General features: G+C 57.3%; 1 protein-coding gene across 1 annotated transcript in view; it reads left to right on the top strand.

Moving 5' to 3' along the window:
• Window positions 1-14,000: 14,000 nt before the first annotated feature.
• Window positions 14,001-25,785, top strand: part of FREM2 (FRAS1 related extracellular matrix 2) — a 95,698-nt gene continuing 83,913 nt past the window's right edge. The window contains 2 exon segments of the mRNA XM_054586577.1: window positions 14,001-19,182; window positions 24,217-24,306. Of these exon segments, the coding sequence (XP_054442552.1) occupies window positions 14,001-19,182; window positions 24,217-24,306 (5,272 nt within the window).

The raw sequence follows: 25,785 nt of genomic DNA on the forward strand, positions 1-25,785 counted from the left end.
CACTGGAGCTGCCGCGGGGGGGTGGGGGGTGGGCTCAGGTTGCAGCGTCCACGGCGCAAGTGGGAACAGAAGGAACCAGCCTCTATATAACAAAGGTCATATATGGTAAACTCGCTGCCGGCATCATCCTCAAGGGTAAAAGTAAGAGCGCTTCCCCTTAAGATCAGGAACAAGACTGGGATGTCCGCTTCCACCTCTCTTATTCATCACAGTGCGGGAAGGCCCAGCCGCAGCTGTCAGAAATGAAGGGTAGATAAGAGGCATCCGAACTGGACAGGAGGAAGTAAAACTATCGTTATTTTCAGATGACATGATACTGTATAAAGAGAACCCTAAAGAGTTAACCAAACAGCTACTACAACTGATAAACGAATCCGGTAATGTAGCTGGGTACAAGACATACAGAAATCAGTTGCCTTTTTATACACCAAAACTAAACTATCAGGAAGGAAAACTGAGAAAACAATTCCTTTCATAAGTGCTTCAGAAAGAATAAAATACCTAGGAATAAATTCAACCAAGGAGGTAAAAGACCTGTATCAGCAAATTGTAAGACACTGAAGAAGATACAAATAAATGGAAGCATATACCATGCTCATGGCCAGGAAGCATTAACATCGTTAAATGTCTATCCTGCCTCTACCCAAAGCCACCCATAGGCTCCACACAGTTCCTGTCAAGGTCCCAGCGGCGCACTTCACAGAATTAGGTGCCCTTTAAGCCACTGGGTTTTTGCTGTGCTTCTCGGCCGGTCCTTCAGTAAGCCCTCCCGCCTGCAGGTCAGCGCACGGGGGGGGGGGGTCCATGGCACTGTGTCCCTGTCCCTGCCCCCTGTTTCTATGTGGCCTTTTTCTCATTTGTTATGTGGAAGCCGTTCCGTCAGCACTCAGTTCTTCTTCAGCAGGACTTGCTCCGTCTACAGGTGTAATTTTAACGTGTTCGCGGGAGGAGGGGAGCTCATGGGTTTCTGCGCCAGCATTTGGGACCAGAAGCCTGAGCAGAGCTCAGCCAATGGGCTGCCTTCCCTTCCCTCCCCCTCCTCGTTTCCAGGTCCCCGTCTTCCTGCAAATGAAGGGATTTCTGCTTGTCCCCCAAAACCAGAAGCACAAGTTGAGTGCTTGCTAACGTCTCTCCATTCTTTAAATTATACACTCAGCTACCCTATTTCTCGCAAGTATTTTTCCATAAATGAATGCCTTTTCCTCAAATCTCTCCGTCCTTTTCCCCCTTCCCTTTCTTGACCCACTTGCAGTTCCCCCCCGGAAACACTGACACGGCCTCGCCGCGTCCCTCTGGCTGCTGCACCCTGTCCTCTGGCCACGGATGTCCGTCCCCAAAACCGCAGCAAAGGCCTCCCTCCCTGTGTCAACCACATAAAGGAACCAACGTGCAAAAAACGCTGCTTCTGGGTGTTCACATTATGGAATCTGTCATTAAATCTCTAGACGTCACTGCGTTTCCACACTGTAAGTGGGAGAATATTTACTGTAACCACGAACGTGAGGCCTCGGCGGCTTGCGTTTCTTTCACGGTGCTGGTAAGTTTGCAATCCACTTGTTTACCATTCAGCCGGTGCCGCGTTGCAAGGTCTCCGGTGGCAGATTCCACCCACTTGGCTTTGTTTCCTTTGGTTGGGTTCTATTTTAACTCCACAGCATAAGCTCAGAGCCTAGCACAGCTGGGTGACGGAACGGCACAAACACGAGCTCGGTGCCTGAAACCAAGGATCCATTTGCATCGTCGTGAATGGCTTGCAAACTCACCAAGAAGTAGCCAGTGTTCTGTGCACCCTCCACGGTGTGCAGCGCGTCTGCAATTTCTCTGCCTCTCGAAACGTGACTCGGCTTTTCAAGCGGTCACCAAGGTAGAGGGACATGCGGGGCCAGGTGGAAAAGCAGCCACACTCTGCACGTTCAGACTTGACGCCGTGTTGTTTTGATGTTTGCCTAAGAAAATGTGCCTACGAGTAAATTATGTCAAGTATGTGTAAGTGGTATTTTGCCTGCAGCAGTACCAGAAATCTTAGATCCTTCAGACACTTGAGAGAGACAGAGACACACTGTCAGCCACCCGGTGATGTACAGGAAAAGTCTCCCCAGGGTGTGCAAAAGGCAGCAAACCTGGAGTGAAGTCATTCGCCCGCAGTCATGGGGCAAATCAGCGAAGATACCACGCTCACCCCAGCCAGGCAACGCAACGCAACGCAACGCGCTCGCTGTTGAAGCAGCTCATCCTATCTTCGCACGGTGGTTTTCTATTTTGATTTACATTCAACATTTACATCAGTCGCACACCGAAGCTGAACAACACGGCAAGCAGACAGTGCTGAGTCCACCGACGAAGAAGCAAAGCTTATTCTGCAGGAATTTTTCTGACCGCAGGCGACCTTACCTTAATGGTTTTAAAATGTAAAATTCTTTGAAAAGAGAAGGAAGGAAAGAGAACCCGAGATCATTGAGGCAGCGTGGCGTGAACTGTAAGATTCAGCAGAGGCATTAAAGCTGGAAAAACTCTATCCCCCCCTTCCCTGTGAGCACTCTCTGTCCGCAGTCTCTGCTCCATCTTAATTTGAAGCTGAAAATCCAGTCCCCGGGTTTCTGTTGCTTCGTCCTCCGTTTCTCTAGAGCAGGTGATCCAAGTGCAAGACCCATGAACCCCTGGACCCCGTGAAGGAGCCCGGTGGGCGGGACGTTCACGGCCGTGAGCTCCCGCAAGCTGCGAGCTCCCCGCGCGCCAACGTGCCGCTGTGCGCTTTGCAGGGCCCGGCTCCACAGCCCTGAGAGCAGCTTTCCGCAAGGCCGAATCCAGCACAAAATGCGTCAAACACCGCCATAAAAAAATAACAGGGTCTGCAGAAGTCTTATTCAAATATCAAAAAATGTATTCTGTTTAGAAATACAAGAAAAGCATTAGCCGAAAGAAAATGGTAGTGAGAAACGCAGGTTTGTAAATGGCACTACCGCTGTTCTAGCCGGTGCGGTGACGCAGAATTGCAGACACAGTAACCCCCCACCACCGACAGCCCCCCACCCGGCGAGCAGGGACCCCGCACCGGGCTCCGGTTGCGGGGCTTGGGCAGCCGGGCTGCCCGCTGGTCTTGCCCTTATGTCGCAGCTGCCGTTGGGTTGGCAGAAGTCCGAGCTTTGTTTCTAACACGCCCTGAAGTCCTTTTCTCTCACCTGTACGAGGGGGGCACCTCAAAACCCCTGGAATTTATTTTAAAAAATTTGTGTATTTATTCCTGCACATTTAAACGTCACTCACCTTCAAAGAACTCTCCATTTGATGCAATACACCCATCGAGATATTCTGTCCACAACTCAAAACAGTTTTTGAACTCCTTGATTTTGTTGCCTTCTTGCGCTTCTGCTGTTTTTTGTTTCACCTCCTCCACGTGGGCAAAATGTTCCCCTTTGAAACTTTTTTCATCCAGGGAAACAAAAAAGGTCGCTGGTTGAGGTGAGATTGGGTCCATAGGGAGGGTGGGCACAGGGCTTGTGCCGTTTTCTGCCGGGAAATGCGGAACACCCAGCGCGGCGGGGGCCGGTGCGCGCATAAATCCTGCGGCCTGAAATAGGCAAACGCCGTGAGGGTCTTCAAACAAAATTCACTGGAGCCCAGCGCAGCCTCTCACCACAACGCCAGCTGGTCCGCTGATCCACACGGGTTCCTAGAACACGTGTCCGTCGGGGGAAGCCGCCCTCCCAGGGGCCCGCCCTCCAGAAGGTAATTCCAGGGTTTTTTGGGTCCCCACTCGTATATGCTACATACGTGCTGTGGATGTGGCGGTGTATCCGACGGCACGTGATGTGAGTCCCTCGTTGCTGTGACATCCCTCATGCAGCCACGTTTCCATGATACCTCCCCCTCGGCTTCCTGAATGACTGTGGTCCACACTGAATGATAAATTGAAGATCTAAAAAAAATACCCACTTTAAGAAAAATACTCAGGTACAATTCAGCTAAAACTCAGAATTTGCCGACTGTTATATTCTTCAAAGTGTGCTGGAAAGTGAGGACGCTAGCCGAAGACCTGACCTCTCAGGCTGACCACGGAAAGGGAGTTTTTAGAGTTGAGCAAAAGTAAAATCCTCTCCTCGGGTCCTTATGGCCATGCCAGAGTAGTAGCCGCGACCCAGGACACAGAAAAGCAAAAACTCCGTTCTCGTGTTCCTATGAGCGCTTAATTCCCAAGCACACGGAAGACTGGGGCAATTTAGCAAGGGTTTCAAACTGTAAATATGGCCCTGGCTGGTGGGACTCAGTGGACTGAGCGCCCATCTGCGAACCAAAGGGTTCGATGCCCAGGCAGGGCGCAGGCCTGGGTTGCGGGCCAGGCCCCCAGCAGGGGGCGCGCAAGAGGCAGCCACGCACGGATGTTTCTCTCCCTTTCTTTCTCCCTCCTTTCCCTCTGTCTAAAAATAAATAAGTAAAATCTTTAAAAACCCTTTCTTTAAAAAAATGCACCTATGAAAATAAAAGCACAGGACATGCCCAGGCTACCTTAGAAAGCACCCTGGTGGGAGGGAGCCCTTCATCGCCCTAAAAGGGTCTCTGTCAGCACAGGACACGTGTTTCCCATGAGCCTCTGAAGCTGACGGAGATAGTTAATAACAGTTAACATTTATTCTTGATTGGTAAGGCTCTTTAGATGAAATTCATGGCAAGACGACTCAAAAGAGCTGAAGGAAAAACTGGGAGAGAGAGTTTTTCGCCTTCTGTGGTAGGTAAATATTGGAAACAAGCCTCAAAACAGATGCACCCCCGAGACTCCAGCCCAGGGATGCACGGGGCCGAGCTCCGGGGTGACCTGGGGCTCCTGGGGCTCCCCCCTCTCTCCGTCACCCCGGGTTCCACGTGCTGCTTCCCCTCCAAAGCCTTCCGGAGCCCCTACCAATCCCAGCCAGGGGTTACCGCGGGGTGTTTATATAACCCGCCATGGGGTGGATCTCATTAGAATTTTTTTTTACATTCTCTCTTTCAAGGAAAAGACCGATCGTTCTATAGCCAGGGTAGTAAGTAGCCACCAAAACTTTAAAATTGTCTTAACCAATGACAGCTTAGCTCAGGGAACACGTGCTTGCAAACTGACCAACCGGTGACAGCGCCTCACCCATCGGGAATGAGGCCACGGGAGACCCAGCGCTCTGCACCCGCCGCTGCGAGCCAACCGCCGAGCGCAGTCTCGCGCAGTCTCGCGCGACCATCCGTCCGCCCGGCCACCCGCCCGAAAGGCAGCCGGGCTCTGAACTCGCCTCTGCCCCTGAACCCCGCAAAAGGCCACCAGCCTGCTGCGCTCGGAGCGGGGCGCCTGAGCAGCTCGGCCCTCCCTTTCCACGGCGAACGGTGCGCTCGGTCCTGGGCGTTTTGTTTCTTAGGTTGGCGGGTCATCGCGTCATCCTTTGCCCGTCTACGTTGCCACGGACGGTCTGTCTTCTTAGAAGTGCTCACCGCTGGACAACGGAGTTCGGGGGGGCGGGGGGGGCAAAGCCTGAGTCTCTCTTTGTTACCGTGCATTCCCCAAGTCTGACAAGAAAATATGCTCATGGCATTTGCTGCACAAATGTGTGCACGCAGCGGGGGCGGGGCGGGGGTGGATGAACGCACAGACTGGTGGGCGGAAGGGCGGATGGGCGGACCGATGGTTACAAAGCGCAATCACACTGTCACCGGAGGATCAGAGGTCTCCCGGGGAACACCGGCAGCAAAGGCGAGGAGACGACGCTTCCCGAAGAGGCTGTGATTGTCGGTGAGGCGCGGGCAGAGCTTCCCAAAAGTACCGGAAGGTACATTTGACTGCGGTCCTTTTCCGGTTCCACAGAGGAAGAGAACGGGTTCGTGGGGGAGGAAGCGATTCAGAGGCGATAGCGCCTCCGGGCACAGGGCGTCGGATTGCCACCACCATCACGCGGAACCCGAAGAAATGCCCGTTACGGAGTCGCCAAGGTATCGCCAGGCCACTGGCAGAGCTTGACGCCGTAGGCCAGCGCCCGAGCGGCCGCCGACCCCGTGGGCTGGGCGCGGCTCCGTGGGAGCGAGGCTGCGCTGGCGACTGTCCTCCCAGCCGCCTGCTGCGGACGGGCTCTCGTGAGGTTGGAAGGGGCAGAAGCAGGACCGTGCAGGGAACATCCCCTGTCCGAGGGCGTGGTCGCCACCAGCGCCTGGCGGCAGTGCGGCTCCTCAGCAAAGCGCCGAGGCGTGACCGGCGACACGGAGCCCGCCGGCCTCGCCGCAGCCGGACTGGCCTTGGCGGCGGCCGTGGTCTGGCGGTGGTTGGGCGGAGGGGGCCTTAGCCCGTCGTAGTGAGGGCGCTTCTCGTTTTCTGAAGGCAATTCCTAGAGAAGGGGAAGGGCGTGAGTGGGTCTCAGTCCCCGGTCACAGCAGCTGGGAGGCGGGCGCACCTTGGGGTTCGGCGCCAGGCACCAGCCGCACCCTCTATACGAGGCGAGCGCTGGGTTCTCCTCCCGAAACTGCCGACGATAAAAGTCTACCGTACGTACTACACTTTTGCTCCTAACCACACACACCTGTAATTCCGACACGAAAGTTTAACTTTTAAGTTAGGCATTAAGCACAGTACGAAGTTAACAACTAATAATAAAATAGAACCATTTTAACACTGTGTTGTAGTGAAAGCTATGCTGAGTATGGTGTTCTCTCTCTCTCTCTCTCTCGCTCTCTCCCTCTCGACGAAGAGATGTTCAGGCCGCAGGCAGGACAGAGAAGCACGCGCAAGGTTCCCTCATGCTGTTCTGGAGGGCGCGCAGTCTAAAGCTGATGAATGGTCCACATCTGGAATTTTCCATTTCACGTTTCCAGACCATGGTTGACTGCAGGTAATAGAAAGTAAACTGTGCATTTTTTTTTTTTTTTCTGAGTTAAAGCTCATCTAGCTTGGCTGTGTATTTTTACAAAAAACATCCACCCACACTGGAAAGGCTGTAGTCAAACACAGAGCCAGACAAATATCAACATGCAGGAATCTTGAGATAGTAGGAAGAATAAGTACGAATGTGCCAAAAGACATTCGTTGAGCTGCATAATTAAAAGAAGAAAGAGCTTTTGTTAAATCTCATTGTAGATCCCAAAGACACCATAATAGGTACTTCTAATAGGTACTTCGATAGAGGCCTGTTAATAAAAGCCAAAAAGTAGAGTTGCTGTGAGAAACTGGCAGAAGTCATCACATAATTTACTTTTTAAAATGTAAATGCCACCAAGAAAAGAAGGTTTCTCCCTTATTTGTTCTTTGTTTCGGTTGTCTGGGTCAGCCGGGCGGTGGTCTCTTGTGTAACCGTGTTTAAATTCCACTTCCTTCTGAGTTTTGTTTGAAGACTTACAGGTGGAAAATCCACGGATATGAATGCCCAGGATCAGCGGCTTTCACACGAGAGCCTAGCGTGGCCCAGCCAAGTATTTGGGAAAACTGCTTCCAAAGGTGTCAAGTGCGGGCTCCGGGGCTGAACCCTAGGCCGGATGAGTCCGGCCAGCCCAGCCCAGCCCAGGCCTCTGCGGCCACCTTCTCCTCCTCCCCGCTTCCTCTCTCCTCCACCCGGCGGACCTGCGCGGGCCCAGCAGGCTCCCGAGGGCCTGTGTTCGGCGCTTCCCTCCGTCCAAGCCGCCAGGAGACACGGCTGCCATCAGCCGCTCCCCGCTCCCCCGAGCGCAGCCACGCGCCGTAAGAACGAAGTCCGAAGGGTTCCCCAATACCCTTACCAGGGGGAAAAACAATATTTCAGAATGTAAAAGAAAGAGCAAACTGCACTCCTGGAATTCTAATTCATTTGATTTCTTTTCAGCTAATGGGTTTAATACTGGTTGGGTCAATAATTTCATGAAAATGGGGGAAAAAATCCCTGAACCCGCTGCGTATCACTTTTCACAAATATAAAATGGCGATATTGCAACGTATTCCAGGGGGCTGGGCAGCGACCAGCGCTGGCCCCGGGCGGCTCTGGAGGCGGTAGGGCGGCCGCTGAGCACCAGGCGGCCGGGGAGGCCGGACACCCGCTCCCCTGGCCCGGCAGCCAGGGCGGGGCCGCGAGCTGAGCCTGGGCAATCGGTCCTGCCCGGACATTTGAATTCATGGTGACGGGGAGAGGGTCACAGCAGCCGCAGTGACAGCCCAGGGCCGGGGGGCGCGGGTGGCCCTCCATACGGTCCCCAAGCAGAGCTCTGGCCAGGGAGCCCAGGCTCCGTGGCTCAGGCTCCTGTTCCAGAACCTTCGGGAACCAGCCTCCCAGGGATCAGGGCAGCCCTGTGGTGCGTTCCCCTTCTTTTTCCTCTGATTCAGCCCAAGGTGGCCCCTGGGTTTGCTGCTGAGGACGCGACTAGCAGGCCTGGCCACCAGCAAAGCCGCCGGGGGCCCGGGGGAGCTGTTGGGAGGGACGGTCCTGGGGAAGGACGAAGCGGGACCAGGCAGGCATGGGCTCCGGTGCCTTCGCCCCCGGGAAGGACCCGAGATCCCCAGGATGCAGCCAGGGACAGTGGCCGCCAGAGGGAGCGGCCGGCCGGAGGGCCAGGGAGGGCACCGCAGAGGGGCCGGCAGGGGCAGAGCCGCCCCGGGGCGAGCAGGTCACCAACGCGCTGGAGTGCGGGCTCCAGGGCGGGGGCGGGGTAGGTGGGGGGTGTGGGCGCGGCCTGCGGTCCCAGCGGCGGTCGGTCGGTCGCAGTTCCGTTCAGGCTTCAGGCTCGGGCCTCGGACTCCTCCAGGCGGTTCACTGGCCTTTGAAACTGGGGCGCTGCCACCAGCTGTCCGGAAGGTGCTTCTAGGCCCTGAATGCCGGGCTGCTGCCCACGGGCGGGTAGGGAGCACCAGGCCGTGGGGGAGGCGTGTGGCCGCACCCGGCCAGGCAACATGTCCCATGAACAAAGGCGTAGAAGTGAGACCGCCGTTCCATCCCAAGGCAACGCGGGGCCTGGCAGGGAAGGAGGAAGAGAGCGCTTCTGAGGGCTCAGCAATGAGAAGCCAGAGGAGATTGTATCAGAATGCTGGTGACAGATGGCTGGTTTTTTTCTTTTTACCTCTAGAGCAAAGCACAGGGCGGCAGACGCCACCGCAGCGGGGCCAGGTTTGGAAGACGCCTCGGGGATACATAGTTGTGACCTGGACTCAGAAGGTGGCCGCGACGGAAAGACAGGCAGCCGTGGGAAACGTTCTGCAGACGGACCCTCTCCCATAGGATGGCCCCGAGGAGGAGGAGGGCGGGGTCGCGGTCCGGGGGACCGGCAGGGTCGCCGTCTGATCTGGCAGGACAGTGCACGCATGCCTGTGGGCCATACGCAGAGAGAGCCGCGGGCGCCGTTTGAACAAGTCTTGCTCTGGAGGGAGATTTTTTTTTTTCCTACAAAGAAAAGGAAAAGGGACGTGAGATTTTAACCCGAAACGAAGCAACTAGAAAGATGGGAAAGACAAGCAAGACTGAAAAACTCAACTAAGTAAGGGATATAATGAATAGATTATTTATTATAATCATAATCAAACATTTCAGTCTTTTGCTAATAAAAGACGGCAAAATAAGTCCAGAAAACTAGATGAGGGGAACCAAAAAATATTAGAGTATGTCATCGTCACTCAGCACACATTTAAATATGGCACTGCCTAGCTGTGTCTGGTAGATCCCCAAGTCCTTACAGACACAGAAAGGTATTGGGGAACAGTGGCCTGTCTTCGTTTCCACTTCGAATATATACACACGTAAATACACCTACACTGTACCTCATTTCTTTCGGTAACTTCATGAAGGTCAAGGCAATATTTTCCTCTTTTCTCCCCTTTCCCGGTCACATTTGTAGGGGTGCAGACAGTGACATGCCCTCGCCCCGGGCAGGCAAGTGGGAAAACAAGCTTCAACACGACGGGCTCGGTCGGCTGGGTCCGCCGGGTGGGCGTCGTCCTGCGCCCCGAAGGCTGGAGGTCCGCTCCCCGGTCAGGGCACGTACCTAGGCTTCATGGGTCTCAGGTTTGGTGTCTGGTCTGGGCGTGTACGAAGGGAGGCAACCAGTGGATACTTCTCTCTCACACAGACGCCTCTCTTTCCCTCTCCCCACCCTCTTTTTCAAAGCAATAAATATGTTTTAAAAACGAAAACAAAAGCCCTGACTGCTAGTTCAGGATCCTCTCTTCTTTCTCACCATCAAAGCCCATTGGGACAAAGCTCTGCTGGAAGATCTAGGTGTTTGTGCTGCTACGTGTATCCCTTAATAATAGATCCATCTAGAAAGTTCACCTAGCGTCACAGTGAATTTAGTTTTATTATATATTTCTAGGTCTTTCATTTCCTTGGTTAAAAACATTGCTTTCTTGCGACATTGTACGTAAGCTGCCCAAATCAATGAACGCAGATGCTGTTCCGTGCCTTTAAAAAGGAGCAGCTGGTCCCTGCACCTGAGCTCTGGCCCCATGTCAGTGGCACGGTGTTTACGGACAGGGCTGTCTTTCCGGCCAGGGCGGGAGCGACCGCCTCTGACCGCAGAGCACGAGGCTGGCACAGAGCCGGGTCATCCGCGTGTCGGGCTTCCTGGCACCAAACACCAGGCCCAGACAGGGAGGCGGGGAACGGGCTGCCGTGGTCCGAGGCTGGGGCTCACGGGAAGGACATTGCAGTAGCAAAACCGAGTCGCTGCCGGTCCCCAGCTGGTGGGTGTCGAGCCCAGGCCGGAACCCAGCTCTTGGCCCTTCCGCTCCGAGACCAGCGAGCGTGGCGCTTCGAGGCGGCATGGGCGTGAGGCTTCAGGGAATAAGGTTCTGTTGAGGACTCGCAGGGATGCCTCGTGCCAAGCTCCGATCACTGCTCTGCAAGTGTTTTCAAGGCGCCTGTGAGGCGGACTCCCCTCCCCGCGCCTTACCAACCAAGACACGCGAACTAAGCCCGGAGCAACCCTGGACCGGTCCACGTTTCACGGGACGTGGCTCTAGCTCCAGCCTGACTTCAGAGTCCCTGGCCTGCCTTTCAGCTTCTGAGTATCTTAAATTCATCGCATTCTTCCTTTATTTTAGGAAACAAGCTCTCTGGTGCGCAGCTGAGGTCAGAGGCCCCGCCTGCCCTCTGCGACTGGCGCTCCCCATCCGGCTGTCTCTCCTCGCCGCTGCCCTCCCCACATCTTAAAAAAAGTACCCCACCCAAAAAGAAACTAAATAAATAAAAGCTTTAGCTTCAAGCTGACTGGAGGAGAGGTGTTGGTGTGCTTTTCATATGCTAAACAAATTCAAGAACTCATTTTAAAGGCTATTTTGCCCCAAGGATACTCAGGAAGTGTTAAAAGGCTTAAGAAAATAAAACCTGAAGATTTAAGCTGAGACTTAAAAACATAGTAAGTCTTTCCAACTTACTGCATCCCTTATGATATTGAGAATGCTGGCTGTCAAATATTTCCTTACTGATTTAAGGATTGAAACTTTTAACATTGAGGTATTTATCCAAAAGAGAGATCACCATCCTCAATAATACTTTCAGATGAGAATTTAACCATTATTTTTCAATAATCATAATGCAACCTATAGGTAAGCAAATAACAGTATGTGTTACCTTCTATGTAGTTAAAAAAAAAATAACTAAGATATTTACCTCCCCCTCCCCCTAAAGAAAAAATAAATCCTAACAATCACTCTATCCCTTCCATCAAGGCAGGGCAATTAAAGTTTAAAAAATATGTACTTTATTGATTTCCTTAAAACTAAATGTGAGCCTCTATTCTTCTTACCATGAAACAAAATACTGAACTCTGCCCTTCGGGCATCTGACTGTCCTTCAAACGCTGCTCCTATTTATCGCTGTTTGTGAGTCAGACGGAGCTGGGCTTCAAGAAAAAGGGGAGAGGAAAGGCCGCGAGCCACTTGGGAAGCAGCCGGGGTGGGGTGGGCGGTGGTTCTGGGCAGAACACCCCAGAGCAAAAACGCCTGGGGGAGACCCCCTGGCTTTCATCTGATCCTCATCAATCAAAACACACAAGGAGACTCTGAAGTGTGGCGGATAAAGAACGTCTTCTGACGGGATGTTCTGGCTCACGCAGCCTCTTCCTGGTTGTTTTGCTTGTGAAAAGGCAAGAACGGATTTTTCCCTGGTCACTGCAATGTGAGTTCTGTGTGCAACAGGAACTAAGCCTAATAAATTATAAAACAGCGATGCCAAAGCCAACGGGAAACTGGGGACGTTAGACGGGGACTCTCGCGTATGTTGAAAGTACTGGCCACAAACCTTCTATGTTCCCAAATGTCCATTTTTGTGCTAAATTGTGAAATGTGTCCCTCACTTGTAAGGGGAGTTAAAAGCTTCTGCAAAGTACAAAATATGTAGGATAAACTCAGTATAATTCAATGAACTCAATGTTATTTGTTTGGATGAGTGCTTATTTTTTTAAACGTCTCTCTCTCCCTCCCTCGCACCCCCTCCCTTTCTCTCTCTCTCGGAAAAATTTCAGAACTTTCCATCTCGACTCCCAGGGCGCACACGGCTTCCTGGCGCAGACTCGAACCCCTCCCATTTAGACCAAAATGTAAAGGGGCACAACAGTTCCTTACGCTCCTTTCTTTCCCATGGTTCAGATTTGGAAAATATCTTTCATCAGGAAAAAGGAAGGGATGGCCACTATTTTGATTCTGTACTCCGATTAACCATCCGACCATTACTTGTGGAGAGACAAGAACATTCTCCACAATGAAACACTCTGGCTATTATTATTATTATTATTCTAAGTCAGGCTGCTCGAAGAGCTAATCTGAAAATGGCTGAGTTTTCCTTGTGAGCATCCGGGGGGCCGAGCGGAGGAGGCAGGCAGAAAACTGCCCGGGCAAGAGCCCGCGCGCGTCCGGAGCCCGGCAGACGCAGCGGGGCAGGGGGCGCTCGAGCTCCGGCTTCCACACCGGCGGGCGCCGGCGGAGCGCACCTACTGCAGGTCGCCCTCCGGGTGTTTGTCGACTCTCGGGCGTGCCAAGAACCGGGGCGCTGACAGGCGGGCTGAGCCTGCACTCGGTCTAATTGTGGCGAAGACAGCCGGGACGCCGCTCCCGACAGCCACAGCAGCGCCGGCTTTGGGAGAGCCCGGGGCTGCGTTCCCTGACACGTCCCCGCAGGCAGGCTGCCTTTCTCGCGCGCTCCGCGTCCTCTCTGACTTGCACTCCGGGAGCTCCGTTTGCAGAGGAGGCGCTTGCTGAAAGCTCGCCAACTCAAGCACTGGGTCTATTTTAACTTACGCGCAGACCGCAGCGGGGCATGGAGGTAGGGAGGGGGCTCGGTCTGCTTTGGCTTTTATGTTCAGGTGCCCTTCTTTTGCAGATATGCTGCAGAGTGTCCCCCCAAACCGCAGACTGCTCTGGGTTTCGGCTGGAGCCCCAGGGGCGTGGCACAGAACTTTGCTCTCGGGTCTGCCAGCTTCGGGGAGAAAGGACCACCCCTGCGCCGGATTCCCCTGCGTGTGGGGGTGGGAGCTAAGGTGGGCGATCCGGGGCTGCAGGCAGCTGGAGAGGTGGATCCCGCCCAGCGGGCGGCCCAGGCGGAGCGCGAGGCAAGGTGGGCGGGCTGCCCCGGGCCGCCCTTCCCCTAGCTCGCGGGGCAACCGGGGGAGTCGTCTCTCAGCCGCCCTGCCCGCTCTGGCCCCGCCTCCGGCCGCAGCAGCTGATTGGCAGGAATCGCTGTCCAACGCGCGGCGCGGGGCCTCCTCCCCAGACCGGCGATTGGCTGCCTCGGAGTAAGGGGGTGCCAGGGGAGGGATTTCCCTCAAAGCTCAGGCTCCGTCTCGAGCCCCGGGGAGGAGGAGTGGAGCGGCTCGGTTCGCGCCAGGGAGCCGCGCGAGGCCGGGAGGGCCCGTCGTCCTCCCGGCGAGGTCCAGTCCCGCCCGGCCGCGCGCCTGGCCCGTCCTTCGGGCCCCGCCTCGGCCGCAGCAGGTCCCCGCAGGCTGCGCACGGAGCCCTGGCACTTTTTTCCGGAGGGGGTCTGTTGCTGCCTCCCGGGGACTGACCGCGCGCTCCCGGGCTTACCTGTCCGAGCAGCAACACCTGCACCATGCACGCCCCCGGGACTCCCGGGGGCGCCTCCCGCGCGCGCCGGGGTGCCAGCCCCGCCCGTTTGCAGCCGGTGCCCCCGCCCCCGCCGCCGCCCCGGCGGGTGCTGCTGCTGCCGCTGCTCCTGTCACTGGTAAGCCGCGCCCCGGCACAGCCCGGTGCCCCCGGCCAAGCGTCGCTGTCCTCGGATCTCCCGGGGGTGGCCGGGGTCCCCGCCGAGGAGGCTATAGTAATGGCGAACCGCGGACTCCGGGTGCCCTTCGGCCGCGAGGTCTGGCTGGACCCCCTGCACGACCTAGTGCTGCAAGTGCAGCCGGGGGACCGCTGCGCGGTGACCGTGCTGGACAACGACGCTCTGGCCCAGCGGCCCGGCCGCCTGCATCCCAAGCGCTTCCCGTGCGACTTCGGCCCTCGGGAGGTGAGCTACTCGCACCTGGGCGCGCGCAGCCCGTCGCGAGACCGCGTCCCGCTGCAGCTGCGCTACGACGCGCGCGGAGGGACGGCGGTGCTGCCGCTGGTGCTGGAGGTGGAGGTGGTCTTCTCGCAGCTGGAGGTGGTGACTCGGAACTTGCCCCTGGTCGTGGAGCAGCTCCTGGGCACCAGCAACGCCCTGGACGCGCGGAGCCTGGAGTTCGCCTACCAGCCCGAGACGGAGGAGTGTCGCGTGGGCGTGCTGTCCGGTGTGGGGACGCTGCCCCGCTACGGGGAGCTGCTGCACTACCCGCAGGGCGCAGGGCCCGCCCGCGAGGGGGGCGCGCGGGAGCCCCTCCTGATGGACTGCCGAGCTTTCCAGGAGCTAGGCGTGCGCTACCGCCACACGGCGCCCAGCCGCTCCCCGAACCGAGACTGGGTGCCTATGGTGGTGGAGCTGCGCGCGCGAGGCGCCCCCGCAGGCAGCCCGGCTTTGAAGCGAGAGCACTTCCAGGTGCTGGTGAGGATCCGCGGAGGGGCCGAGAACACGGCGCCCAAGCCCAGCTTCGTGGCCATGATGATGATGGAGGTGGCTCAGTTTGTCCTGACCGCGCTGACCCCAGACATGCTGGCGGCCGAGGACGCCGAGTCGCCGCCGGACCTGCTGATCTTCAACGTCACCTCGGCGCTCCAGCCCGGCCAGGGCTACCTGGTGAGCACCGACGACCGCAGCCTGCCCCTCTCCTCCTTCACCCAGAGGGACCTGCGCCTCCTGAAGATCGCCTACCAGCCGCCCTCCGAGGACTCCGACCAGGAGCGGGTCTTCGAGTTTGAGCTGGAGGTGGTGGACCCCGAAGGGGCCGCCTCGGATCCCTTCGCCTTCATGGTGGTGGTGAAGCCCATGAACACGCTGGCGCCCGTGGTCACCCGCAACACGGGCCTCGTGCTCTACGAAGGCCAGTCCCGGCCGCTCACCGGGCCCGCGGGCAGCGGGCCGCAGAACTTGGTCGTCAGCGACGAGGACGACCTGGAGGCCGTGCAGCTGGAGGTGGTGGCCGGGCTCCGGCACGGGCACCTCGCCCTGCTGGGCGGCGCCAGCGACAGCGCTGCGCCCAAGGCCTTCACGGCGGCCCAGCTCGCGGCGGGGCAGGTCGTCTACCACCACGACGGCAAGGACGGCTCCCTGAGCGACAACCTGGTGCTGCGGATGGCGGACGGCGGGCGCAGGCACGAGGTGCAGTTCCTGTTCCCCATCACCTTGGTGCCGGTGGACGACCAGCCGCCGGTCCTCAACGCCAACACGGGGCTGACGCTGGCGGAGGGCGAGACCACGCCTGTGCGGCGCGCGGCGCTGAGCGCCACCGACGCGGACTCCGACGACGCTCTGCTGCTCTTCGTGCTGGAGTCGCCGCCCGCCGCGGGGCAGCTGATCCTGCGCCAGACGCAGCCTCCGCGCGAGGCCGAGCCGCTCACCGGGAGCCCTTGGAGGAAACGGGGCGCCTTCTACGAGGCGACGGTGACGGAGTGGCGTCAGCAGGACATCGCCGAGGGGAGGCTGTTCTACGCGCACGCGGGGCCCCACAGTCCCGGGCCGGTGACGGATCAGTTCACGTTTCGGGTGCAGGACAACCACGACCCCCCCAACCGCTCGGGGCTGCAGAGGTTCGTGATCCGAGTTCATCCCGTGGACCGGCTGCCGCCGGAGCTGGGCAGCGGCTGCCCCCTGCGGATGGTGGTGCAGGAGTCCAAGCTCACGCCTCTGCGGAAGAAGTGGCTGCGCTACACCGACCTGGACACCGACGACCGGGAGCTGCGCTACACGGTGACTCAGCCTCCCACGGACACGGACGAAAACCGCCCCCCGGCCCCGTTAGGCGCCCTGGTCCTGACCGACAGCCCTTCCGTCGTGGTGACCCGTTTCACCCAAGCCCAGATCAACCACCATAAAATCGCCTACCGGCCCCCAGAGCAGGAGCTGGGAGTGGCCGCCCGCGTGGCCCAGTTCCAGTTCCGGGTGGAGGACCGCGCGGGGAACGCGGCCCCGGGCACCTTCACGCTCTACCTGCAGCCCGAGGACAACCAGCCCCCGGAGGTCCTCAACACCGGCTTCGCCACCGTGGAGGGCGGCCGCCACGTCCTGAGCGAGTCCGAGCTGCGTGTGGCGGACGCGGACACTGAGGTGGCCCGCATCACGTTCACGCTCACCCAGGCGCCCCGGCACGGCCACCTGCGCGCGGCCGGGCAGGTCCTGCCGGCCGGCGGGACTTTCCGCCTGGAGGACATCCAGCAGGGGCGCATCTCCTACGAGCACCACGGGGACGGGTCGCTGGCCGACAGCTGCTCCCTGGAGGTCAGCGACAGACACCACGTGGTGCCCATCACCCTCAGGGTGACAATCCGGCCCCGGGACGACGAGGCGCCCGTGCCGAGCCTTCCTGCGGGCACCCTGGGGTCGTACCTGGACGTGCTGGAGAACGGGGTGACGGAAATCACTGCCGGCGTGATCCGGGGCACCGAGGCGGGCGCGGAGGACCTGATGCTGACGTTCCTCTTGGAAGACCCGCCCGTCCACGGGGAGATCCTGGTCAGCGGCGCCCCGGCCGAGCAGTTCACCCAGCGGGACATCCTGGACGGCTCTGTCGTCTACGCCCACACCAGCGGCGAGATAGGCCTGTTGCCGAAAGAGGACTCTTTTAACCTGAGTCTGTCAGGCACGTCCCACGAATGGAGAGTCAGCGGCAGTTCGATCCAAAGAGTGACCGTGTGGGTGACCATCCTTCCTATCGACAGCCAGGCCCCGGAAATTTCTCTGGGCGAACAGTTTATAGTGACGGAAGGCGACAAAAGCGTCATCACCTCGCGGCACGTAAGTGCGAATGACGTGGATTCCCTGAACGACGACATCCTGTGCACGATCGTTGTCCAGCCCACGTCCGGCTACGTGGAGAACATCTCCCCCGCCCCAGGCTCCGAGAAGTCGAGAGCAGGCGTCGCCGTGAGCGCCTTCACCCTCAAAGATGTCGGGCAGGGCCACATCAACTACGTCCAGAGCGTCCACAAAGGCGTGGAGCCTGTGGAAGACAGGTTCATGTTCCGTTGCTCGGACGGCATTAACTTCTCAGACAGGCATTTTTTCCCCATTGTGGTCGTCCCCGCCAACGACGAGCCGCCGGAGCTGTTCATGAGAGAGTTCGTGGTGATGGAAGGCATGAGCGTGGTCATCGACACGCCCATCCTCAATGCGGCCGATGCTGACGTGCCCCGAGACGAGCTGACGTTCACGCTCACCCAGCTCCCGGCGCACGGCCATGTCCTGAACCAGCTCATCAACGGCACGGTGCTGGTGGAGAGCTTCACCTTGGACCAGATCGCGGACAGTTCCAGCATCATCTACGAGCATGACGACTCCGAGACCCAGGAAGACAGCTTCGTGATTCGACTAAGCGACGGGAAGCACACCGTGGAGAAGACGGTTCTCATCATGGTCATTCCCGTGGACGACGAGACCCCTAGGATGGCCATTAACAATGGGCTGGAGATCGAAATTGGGGAGACCAAAAGTGTGAACAACAAAATATTAATGGCGACCGATCTAGATTCTGAAGACCGGGCCTTGGTGTACATCATCCGCTACGGGCCGGAGCATGGCGTATTACAGAGACAAACACCTTCCGGTGCCTTTGAAAATATCACCCTGGGCATGAATTTCACCCAGGAGGACGTGGACAGAAACCTACTTCAATACGTCCACTCCGGGCGGGAGAGCGCGCGGGACCTGATTAAATTCGACGTGACCGATGGAACCAACGCCCTCATCGACCGCTACTTTTACGTCTCCGTTGGGAGCGTGGACGTCGTCTTCCCCGATGTCATCAGTAAGGGGGTGTCCTTGAGGGAAGGCGGGAAGGTCACCCTCACCACAGACCTACTAAGCACCAGTGACTTGAACAGTCCTGACGAAAACCTGGTTTTTACCATCACCAGGGCTCCCGTGAGGGGCCTCTTAGGGTGCACAGATCATCCGGGGGTGCCCATCACGTCGTTCACTCAGCTCCAGCTGGCGGGCAACAAAATCTACTACGTCCACACAGCCGACGACGAGGTGACGATGGACAGCTTTGAGTTTCAGGTCACCGACGGGCGTAACCCTGTCTTCCGGACCTTCCGTATCGCCATCAGCGATGTGGACAACAAAAAGCCGGTGGTCACCATCCACGACCTGGTTGTCAGCGAAGGGGAACACAAGCTGATCACTCCCTTCGAGCTCACTGTGGAAGACAGAGACACCCCCGACCGGCTGCTGAGGTTCGTTGTTGCCCAGAGGCCCATTCACGGCCAGCTCCTCCTCAACAACAGCGGCCCCGCTGCGGTTTTTACCAAGCAAGACCTCAACGACAACTTAATCAGCTACAGGCACGACGGCAGCGAGTCGAGGGAAGACAGCTTCTCCTTCACGGTGACCGACGGGTCCCACGTAGACTTCTACGTCTTCCCGGACACCGTGTTCGAAACAAGGAAGCCCCAGGTCATGAAGATCCAGGTCTTAGCTGTCGACAACAGTGTCCCCCAAATTGCCGTGAACAAAGGGGCCTCTACACTCCGCACTCTGGCTACCGGCCACTTGGGATTCATGATCACAAACAAAATCCTGAAGGCGGAGGACAGGGACAGCCCGCATTCTTCTCTGCGGTTCATCGTGACGGAGGCCCCTCGGCACGGCCACCTCCTGCACCTGGGCCAGGGCAACCACAGCATCTCTGCGTTCACACAAGGTATGGCTCGCGTCCCTTTCTCTGTGACCAGCAGGCAGTCCGGGTCTTGTTTCCTGGGGATGTGGCTGTCCCAGAAAACTTGAGGAAGGAGGTCTCACTTCAAGCCCAAAGAAGGGGCGGGCGGGGGGAAAGGGGTCGGGGGAGAATCCAGAGACTCTCTTTCCTGGGAGAGCCGCTCCTTTCTTGCCGCATGTCCCGCTGCGGTGGCCTTCACCGGAGACCGTCGACGTGTTTTGGCAGCGGGAGGCAGGCTTTGGCGAACGAATGTCTAGGCGGCTTTCCAGGCCGGCTCCGTGCGTCCTCGGAGCGGCCTGCTTTGTGCAGGAAGCTCGTGACGCGGTTCAGCCCCGCAGAGAGACGCGCTGTCTAAAGAAACCCTGTGAATTCCCCGTACGATTCTGATTATTATCGAACATCTTTCCAGTCGAGCCTCCAAGCTTATATCACTTTAATTTTTGAGAGCATTTTTCTAGTACTGGTTTCGTTGGTAGAAGCTTGGTAACTAAAAGGAAAAAGATGTACGTTGCAGATTTTATCATTTTTTTATATTTCGCGACCAACACCTGTCCTAAGACAGAAGGAGTAAATCCCTATCTAGATTTATAAAAATTAGGTGTACAGGGTGTGTTAACGATGAAACATGGAGAACCAGGGAGCGTGCGGAGACGGGACGTGCGAGAAGAGCGAATGCCTGAGGCCACGGCTCGTCTCCGCCTCGGTCCTGAGAGCCCGGAGGCCTGTTAGTACAGCGGGCAGCGTACGGAGGGGGTGATTTCACTCCGAAACCCCGCTCCGCCCTGCTTCCAGCGCAGTCACCAACGCCGGTCGCAGCGGCCACCGTCTGCCTTCTCGAGGTGGCGGCGTCTTTCTGAGCGGAGTGTTTTGTCTGCGGTCCTGGCCCGAGCGGGGAGGGTGGGGGGCGGGGGCCGGGGGCCTCTGCACAGCCCACCCGTGCACCGGCGTGGGAGCCGGGGCCCTGCTCTCTAGAACGTGCAACTTGCACGACAAAGGGCTGTGGAGGGCTTTCCCGGAAATCCCACCACGTCGGGATGGAAACGGGGTCCGCCCTCTGCGGGATCGGTGGGCAGAGGCGCAGGGCGGCCTCGGGGGGTTCTGTCCCCGCAGTGTGTTCAGCTCCCAGATAAGCAAAGCTCTAGGACCCTGGGGCGTCACAAAGCGCAGGGTTGGCCTGAGCGGCCCCTCCGTGCTAGGGCCTGGCAGCCAGCCCCACACGGGACTCTTGGCCGGAAGCCAGCGTGTGTCCCAGGGCCTGCGGGGACAGGAAAGCACCGAGGGCCGATGTCACGGCAGACCAGCAGGACCCTTTTGTGGGAAGGCTTTCTGAGGACAGAGATGCAATCCCAGATTGGCGTCTTTTCATGGCAAGTGGAGACGGGGAGAGGAAGCCGGGGGCGGGGGGGTGGAGCGGGGGGAGCGAAGGTGGCTCTCGGTACCCGCTTCCGCCTTCAGTTAAATTACCAGCCATCGCGACCGAAGAGATAAGTCATAAGTAAGGAGGCAGCCCTGGCGGGTGCGGCTCAGTGGACTGCGCCTGTGAACCACAGGGTCGCCGGTTCGATTCCCAGTCGGGCACAGGCCTGGGCTGTGGGCCAGGTCCCCAGCCGGGGGTGCACGAGAGGCAACCACACTTAGATATTTCTCTCCCTCTCTTTCTCCCTCCCTTCCTCTCTGTGTAAAAATAAATAAATAAAATCTTAAAAGAAAATAAGGATGTGAAAGATCGGCAATAAGAAGGCAAGTAATACAATATTTAATAAATAAATAACAGTATAACGATGATCCCTGTGTTTTGCCCACTCACAACTATAAAGTTCCTCTTGCCCCCTACCGCCCCCATACACAGGAGGGTGTAGAAAATGGTATTTTTAAATCACATCTCTGGCCAGAAAAAGGGTGCCAACATTCGGGATTTCTGAAGGGGGTTCCCGGGTGGAGCCCGGCCAGTGCGCTGCCTCGTGGCCACCGTTGCTCTGTGGGTCTTCCGTGGACTCGCCGCGACTGCCTTCTCTGGCGATTTGTACATGAAGAGGAACGAACGGCAGGTTGGTTGTTAAAAAAGGGAAGGCACATTTTTCAGATTTCTTTTTTGAAATAAATTGTCGCATTCCAAAGGGAACCCAGATAATGACTAGGGCAACCGCTGGCGTCACTCACAGCGCGTTCATTCCAACGCGCAGCGGCCGCGGCCCGGCCCCCGCAGCCTGCCACCTGCGGGGCGGCGACAGAGGAGCAGATGCGGGCAGGCGAGGCTCGGTGCAGAACAGCCATCGCCGTCCGGCCGGCCCCTCTCCCCCGCCCCGGCCTGCCGCCCGCGGGGGAAGGGCAGGTGGTGCTCCGGGTGGGGGCCGTGCTGCCTGTGTGTTTTTGCCTCATTGTCGCAGGAGGAGCTGAACCACGTTTTAATGCATTTTCAAGGCACTGGGCTCCGTTAACTCAGCACACGTGGCCTGAGGTTATTTCTAAACTAATTGACTAAACGACTGATAGAAAAAAATGAATCCATTTCTAAAACGTATTAAATGTCATTAGTAGGGAGCGTTCACAAGGTAGAATTGGACAGATGAGGGGAGCTACTTAGTTCAGCCTTGACCTCGCTGCCAAGCCGCCTGCTCCCCCGGCTCCAGGTCTCTGTCCTTCATCTAAAGCACCTGGACCGTTTTCCCTGTGGAAGGTCATTTATAAAACACTTTCAGAAATGCCCTCAGGGTTTGAAGCAGGGTGTGGTCTCAGGCATGTGAATGGACTTCGAATTCTTTTGTTTTAAACCCACAGAATGAACGGTTGTGCAGACATACGAAACTATAGTTGATGCACATTTAACATTTAGGAAAAAAGTCTCATTGTTAGATATTTACGTAAACAAGGAGACATTTTGGCTGCTAGGTTTTTACTTTTTCTTATACTTCTGTGCCTTAAGAAATGAGTGTGTGTGTGTGTGTGTCTGTGTGTGTACATATAATTTATAATGTTTGTGTTAATTTTAGAGGTACCTGTAGAATAAGCGTCATGATCAAAGTCTCTACTTTCTAGAGGTTTTGTAAAGTCCCCTTATTGAACTATGGCTTATTAACAGAATTATAAAGAAAATGAGGAGGGTTTGTTCCCACTAATCGTGGCTGCAGGCCCTACCTTAGCAGGAGAATTGACACCCGGGTGTGAAATAACTGCATTCATCTTCTCTTTTCTTCAAAAATGTTCTTGAAAATCATTTTCGGAGTCGTGATTTATTTCAATGCAACTATCTCCTAAGTCTTTTCAAAAAAGACTTCCTTCGGAGATCGAGCATCCTAAACAGTTTTTTATCCTTTTCTTATTAATAGGGCTTTGATATTTCCTTCTAAAATTAAAGAAGGAGCGGCGATGTGGGGCAAAGGTCTTCCCCACGCGACCGGAGACCGTGGTCCTTACGCCAGGGCTGTGGGGTCAGGGGACAGGTCCCTCCGTTTCTTACTGATAAACTGAGGCTGTAAAACGAGGCGTCGCAGGAGCAAACAGGTGGAGGCCGGGGCAGGCCTTCGCTCCGCGTCCTTTGGAAGCATCGCACGCAGGCCTCTGGGCACTTTTATTACTACTCTATAAAAGAGACCAAAAAAGTTCAGGAATATTTGAGCCTCTGCAGAATATTAGACCCCGAGCAAAGGCCTATGGGAAGATGGGGAAAAAATAGTCCCGAAATCGTCAGTCTTCTAGGAAAGGGAGCCCAGCAGAGGGCTAGGAAGGCGGCGGGGCCGGCGCAGGGGAGGTCGCAGCGCAGCTGGAAAGGGACCGCTGAGGGCGGACAAGGCACCTTGGGCTCGCCTCCCCTGCAGGCGCCTCTGTTAGCGAGAAGGTGCCCCCCCCCGTCCAGCCGCACAGCCCCTCCTCGGGCGTCTGGCTGTCCGCAAGCCGCCCTCACACCTGTGCGAGCCGGACGACGCGCGCACTTCACCCCGTGGGCTAGTTTGTGGATTCCAGAGCCTTGTATGATGTGAGACTCTCCTTTGTCAAGTCACTTTCTTACATGTAATGCCTTTCGGCTTCATAGCAGGAACTTAGTACCGTCGTCAGAGCTTAGGACCTTAGCTCTTCAGGGATGCAAAAACCCTAGCGCACACAGGAGACAAAGCACAGCCACACGGCCTGGCCAAAGCCAGCTGAGCTCCGATCGCGGTCTTGCACCGCCTTGGAAATAGCTCCTCGCTGTGCTTGGCGCAGATCAGGTGACAGCTATTTTGAGTGTCGCAGAGCCGAGTGGTTGCCTTCTCTGTTGCCATTGTGGTGTCATTAAGGAGAAGAACTGGTAAAGTGGACGAATCCCGTTTTTACACGGGCACGTTAGCCAGCGACAGGAACAAACTGCGCCACAGCGCGCCGCGGCTAAAATCGGAAGCCACGGAGAGGGCCCTTCTGAGAGAGTGTCTGTCCCTTCTCCCCGCGAGGACAGGTTTTAGCTGCCAGTAGATGTTTTAGTCTCTGTTCCCTCTGACATTCATTCAGGACAGCCGTTCCAGTGGGTTTTGTTTTTTTCTGATTTTTTTTTCTCTTTCATAATTTGGGCTGCTTAAAAACAGCCGCTATACTACAAGTGGTGAGCAAGTGAGCAGGGGGCCGGGGCCGGGGCCGGGGGTGGGCAGGGCGTCTGCTCACTCCGGGGGCCGGTCCTGCAGGGCGACCTTGGGCGCGGCTCCTGCAGAAGCCAGGAAACCTTCCAAGCCCCGGAATTCCTCGCCTTCCAGCTGTCGCAGAGCTGCCGTCCCATATTTAGGCGACCGCTGCTCTGGCGCCAGAACATGCACCTGCCCCTGTGCAGAGGGCCAGCACCAGACTATTATTATAACCCGGTCCTCGCCCTCCGTGCACGGGCGGCATCAGGTTTCTCCGGGAAAGCGGAAACCGAGGGGCCTCGAGACAGGGGACCTGAGGTCGCCCTGCTTCCCCCGGACGAGATGGGGGTGGCAGCAGCCAAGAGGTTTCCCGCGTCCCCAGGTTTGCCCAGTGAGTAACCAAGCATCTTGTTCTTTGGTTATTTTCCAGCCGACATCGATGACATAAAAATATGCTACGTGTTAAGAGAAGGGTCCAACGCCACCGGCGACGTGTTCCGCTTCACCGTGGAGGACGGTGGTAAGTGCCGCGCTCGCCTGTCGTCACAGACCCGCAGCGGGGCTCCCGCGGTCGCTCTGTGACGTGGCAAGGAACCGGGGTCAGGGCTGCTTCGTGGTCGCCTGGTTGAGACAAGGAAAACTCGGGGGTTGCTTTGGACAAGCTTCCGCGCTTGCTCTGACGCTCTGCTACGCGGCAGCAATTTTAGGCAGGTGTTCCAGTTATTTCTGTTTCATGACTCGCAAACACCAAAAAGAAGGACGTGTATAGATAGCACTCCCATGTCCGGTGGTTCAGCCAGCGAGTGCCCTGCATCACGCCGCCCGCTCAGGGTGACGAGAGGCCGCGGGCATCCCTGCCCGGCCCCACTCGCGAGCCACATGCCCCGGTGGCCCTGAAGGTGCGCCTGCTGGCGCCAGAGTGCGGTGCCTTCTCAGCCGGGCCCGGGTGCGGGGCGCCTAGTTCTGCGGGCACACGGGCCGCGCCCAGCGGGGGCCGGCCTGCGGGGACGGTGTGCCGGTCCCGTTCCTCTGCCGATTTCCTGAGCTGGGGGGACTTTGTGACTCCGTCTCCATACCGTGTTCCTGGGGGAGGCGGAAGGCTGCTGAGGGACGAGGGCGGGGCCTGTGGCCTGAGTCTCCTGGGCAGGGTCCTTGTCCCCCACTGCCTCCACGCTGTCAGCTCTGCTTCCCGATAGCCCTGGAGACCAGGGGGAGGAGGGGCTGCGTCGCGGTTGAGCGTAAAGAGGTGCTTGTCCTCACGCGCTCGGAGGAGAAGCGGGAGCTCAGGAAGAACCTGTGTCGTGTGAGCAGAGCGCAGGAAGCGAGGGGACGCGTGTGAGAAAGGAGGGAGGGGGCGAAAAGAAACAGTTCGATGGACTCGTCCGTCTCCTTGTGATGCTTGGAAAATGGCACATGGTTGCCCCGGCCGGTGTGGCTCAGCGGGTTGGGCGTCGTCCGTGGACCAGAAGGTCTGGTTTGATGCCCGGGCAGGGCACGTGCCTGGGTTCGAGTCCATGACCGTGCGTGTGCAGGAGACGGCCGATCGAGCCTTCTCTCTCACATCCATGTTCCCCTCTCCCCCACTTCCTGTTTTTCTGAAAGCAGTGAAAAAAGCGCCCTTGGATGAGGATAAAAAGAAACAAGTAAGTGAATAGATAAAACAGCACACGACAGGGTCGTTACCCCCAAAGGACTGCGTGCCCAGCCTTCGCAGGCGTTGACACAGCCAGTAGCTCTTGTTTAAAGTGTCCCTCCCTGCGCTTACAGCCGAGGGTGTTGCATGCCGAGCGCATGGGGACGCGAAGACCCCGTTGAGGGCGAAGGAGCTCCCTCACGTCCGAAAAGGGGCGCTGACCTTGGGTCACGGCACCTGCCCAGGGTGGGACACAGGGCACGTATTCCACAAACATCAAGATGAGCGGAGAGACGGACGGGGAAGCATCCTAAGAAAAGCCCCCCCGCACAGAACTCCCAGCGCACTCTCTGCGTTCCTCCAGAA

Source organism: Pteronotus mesoamericanus, unplaced genomic scaffold (assembly GCF_021234165.1).
Source record: "Pteronotus mesoamericanus isolate MK-2021 breed Mesoamerican mustached bat unplaced genomic scaffold, CSHL_Meso_final contig_94, whole genome shotgun sequence".
Classification (NCBI taxonomy): domain Eukaryota; kingdom Metazoa; phylum Chordata; class Mammalia; order Chiroptera; family Mormoopidae; genus Pteronotus; species Pteronotus mesoamericanus.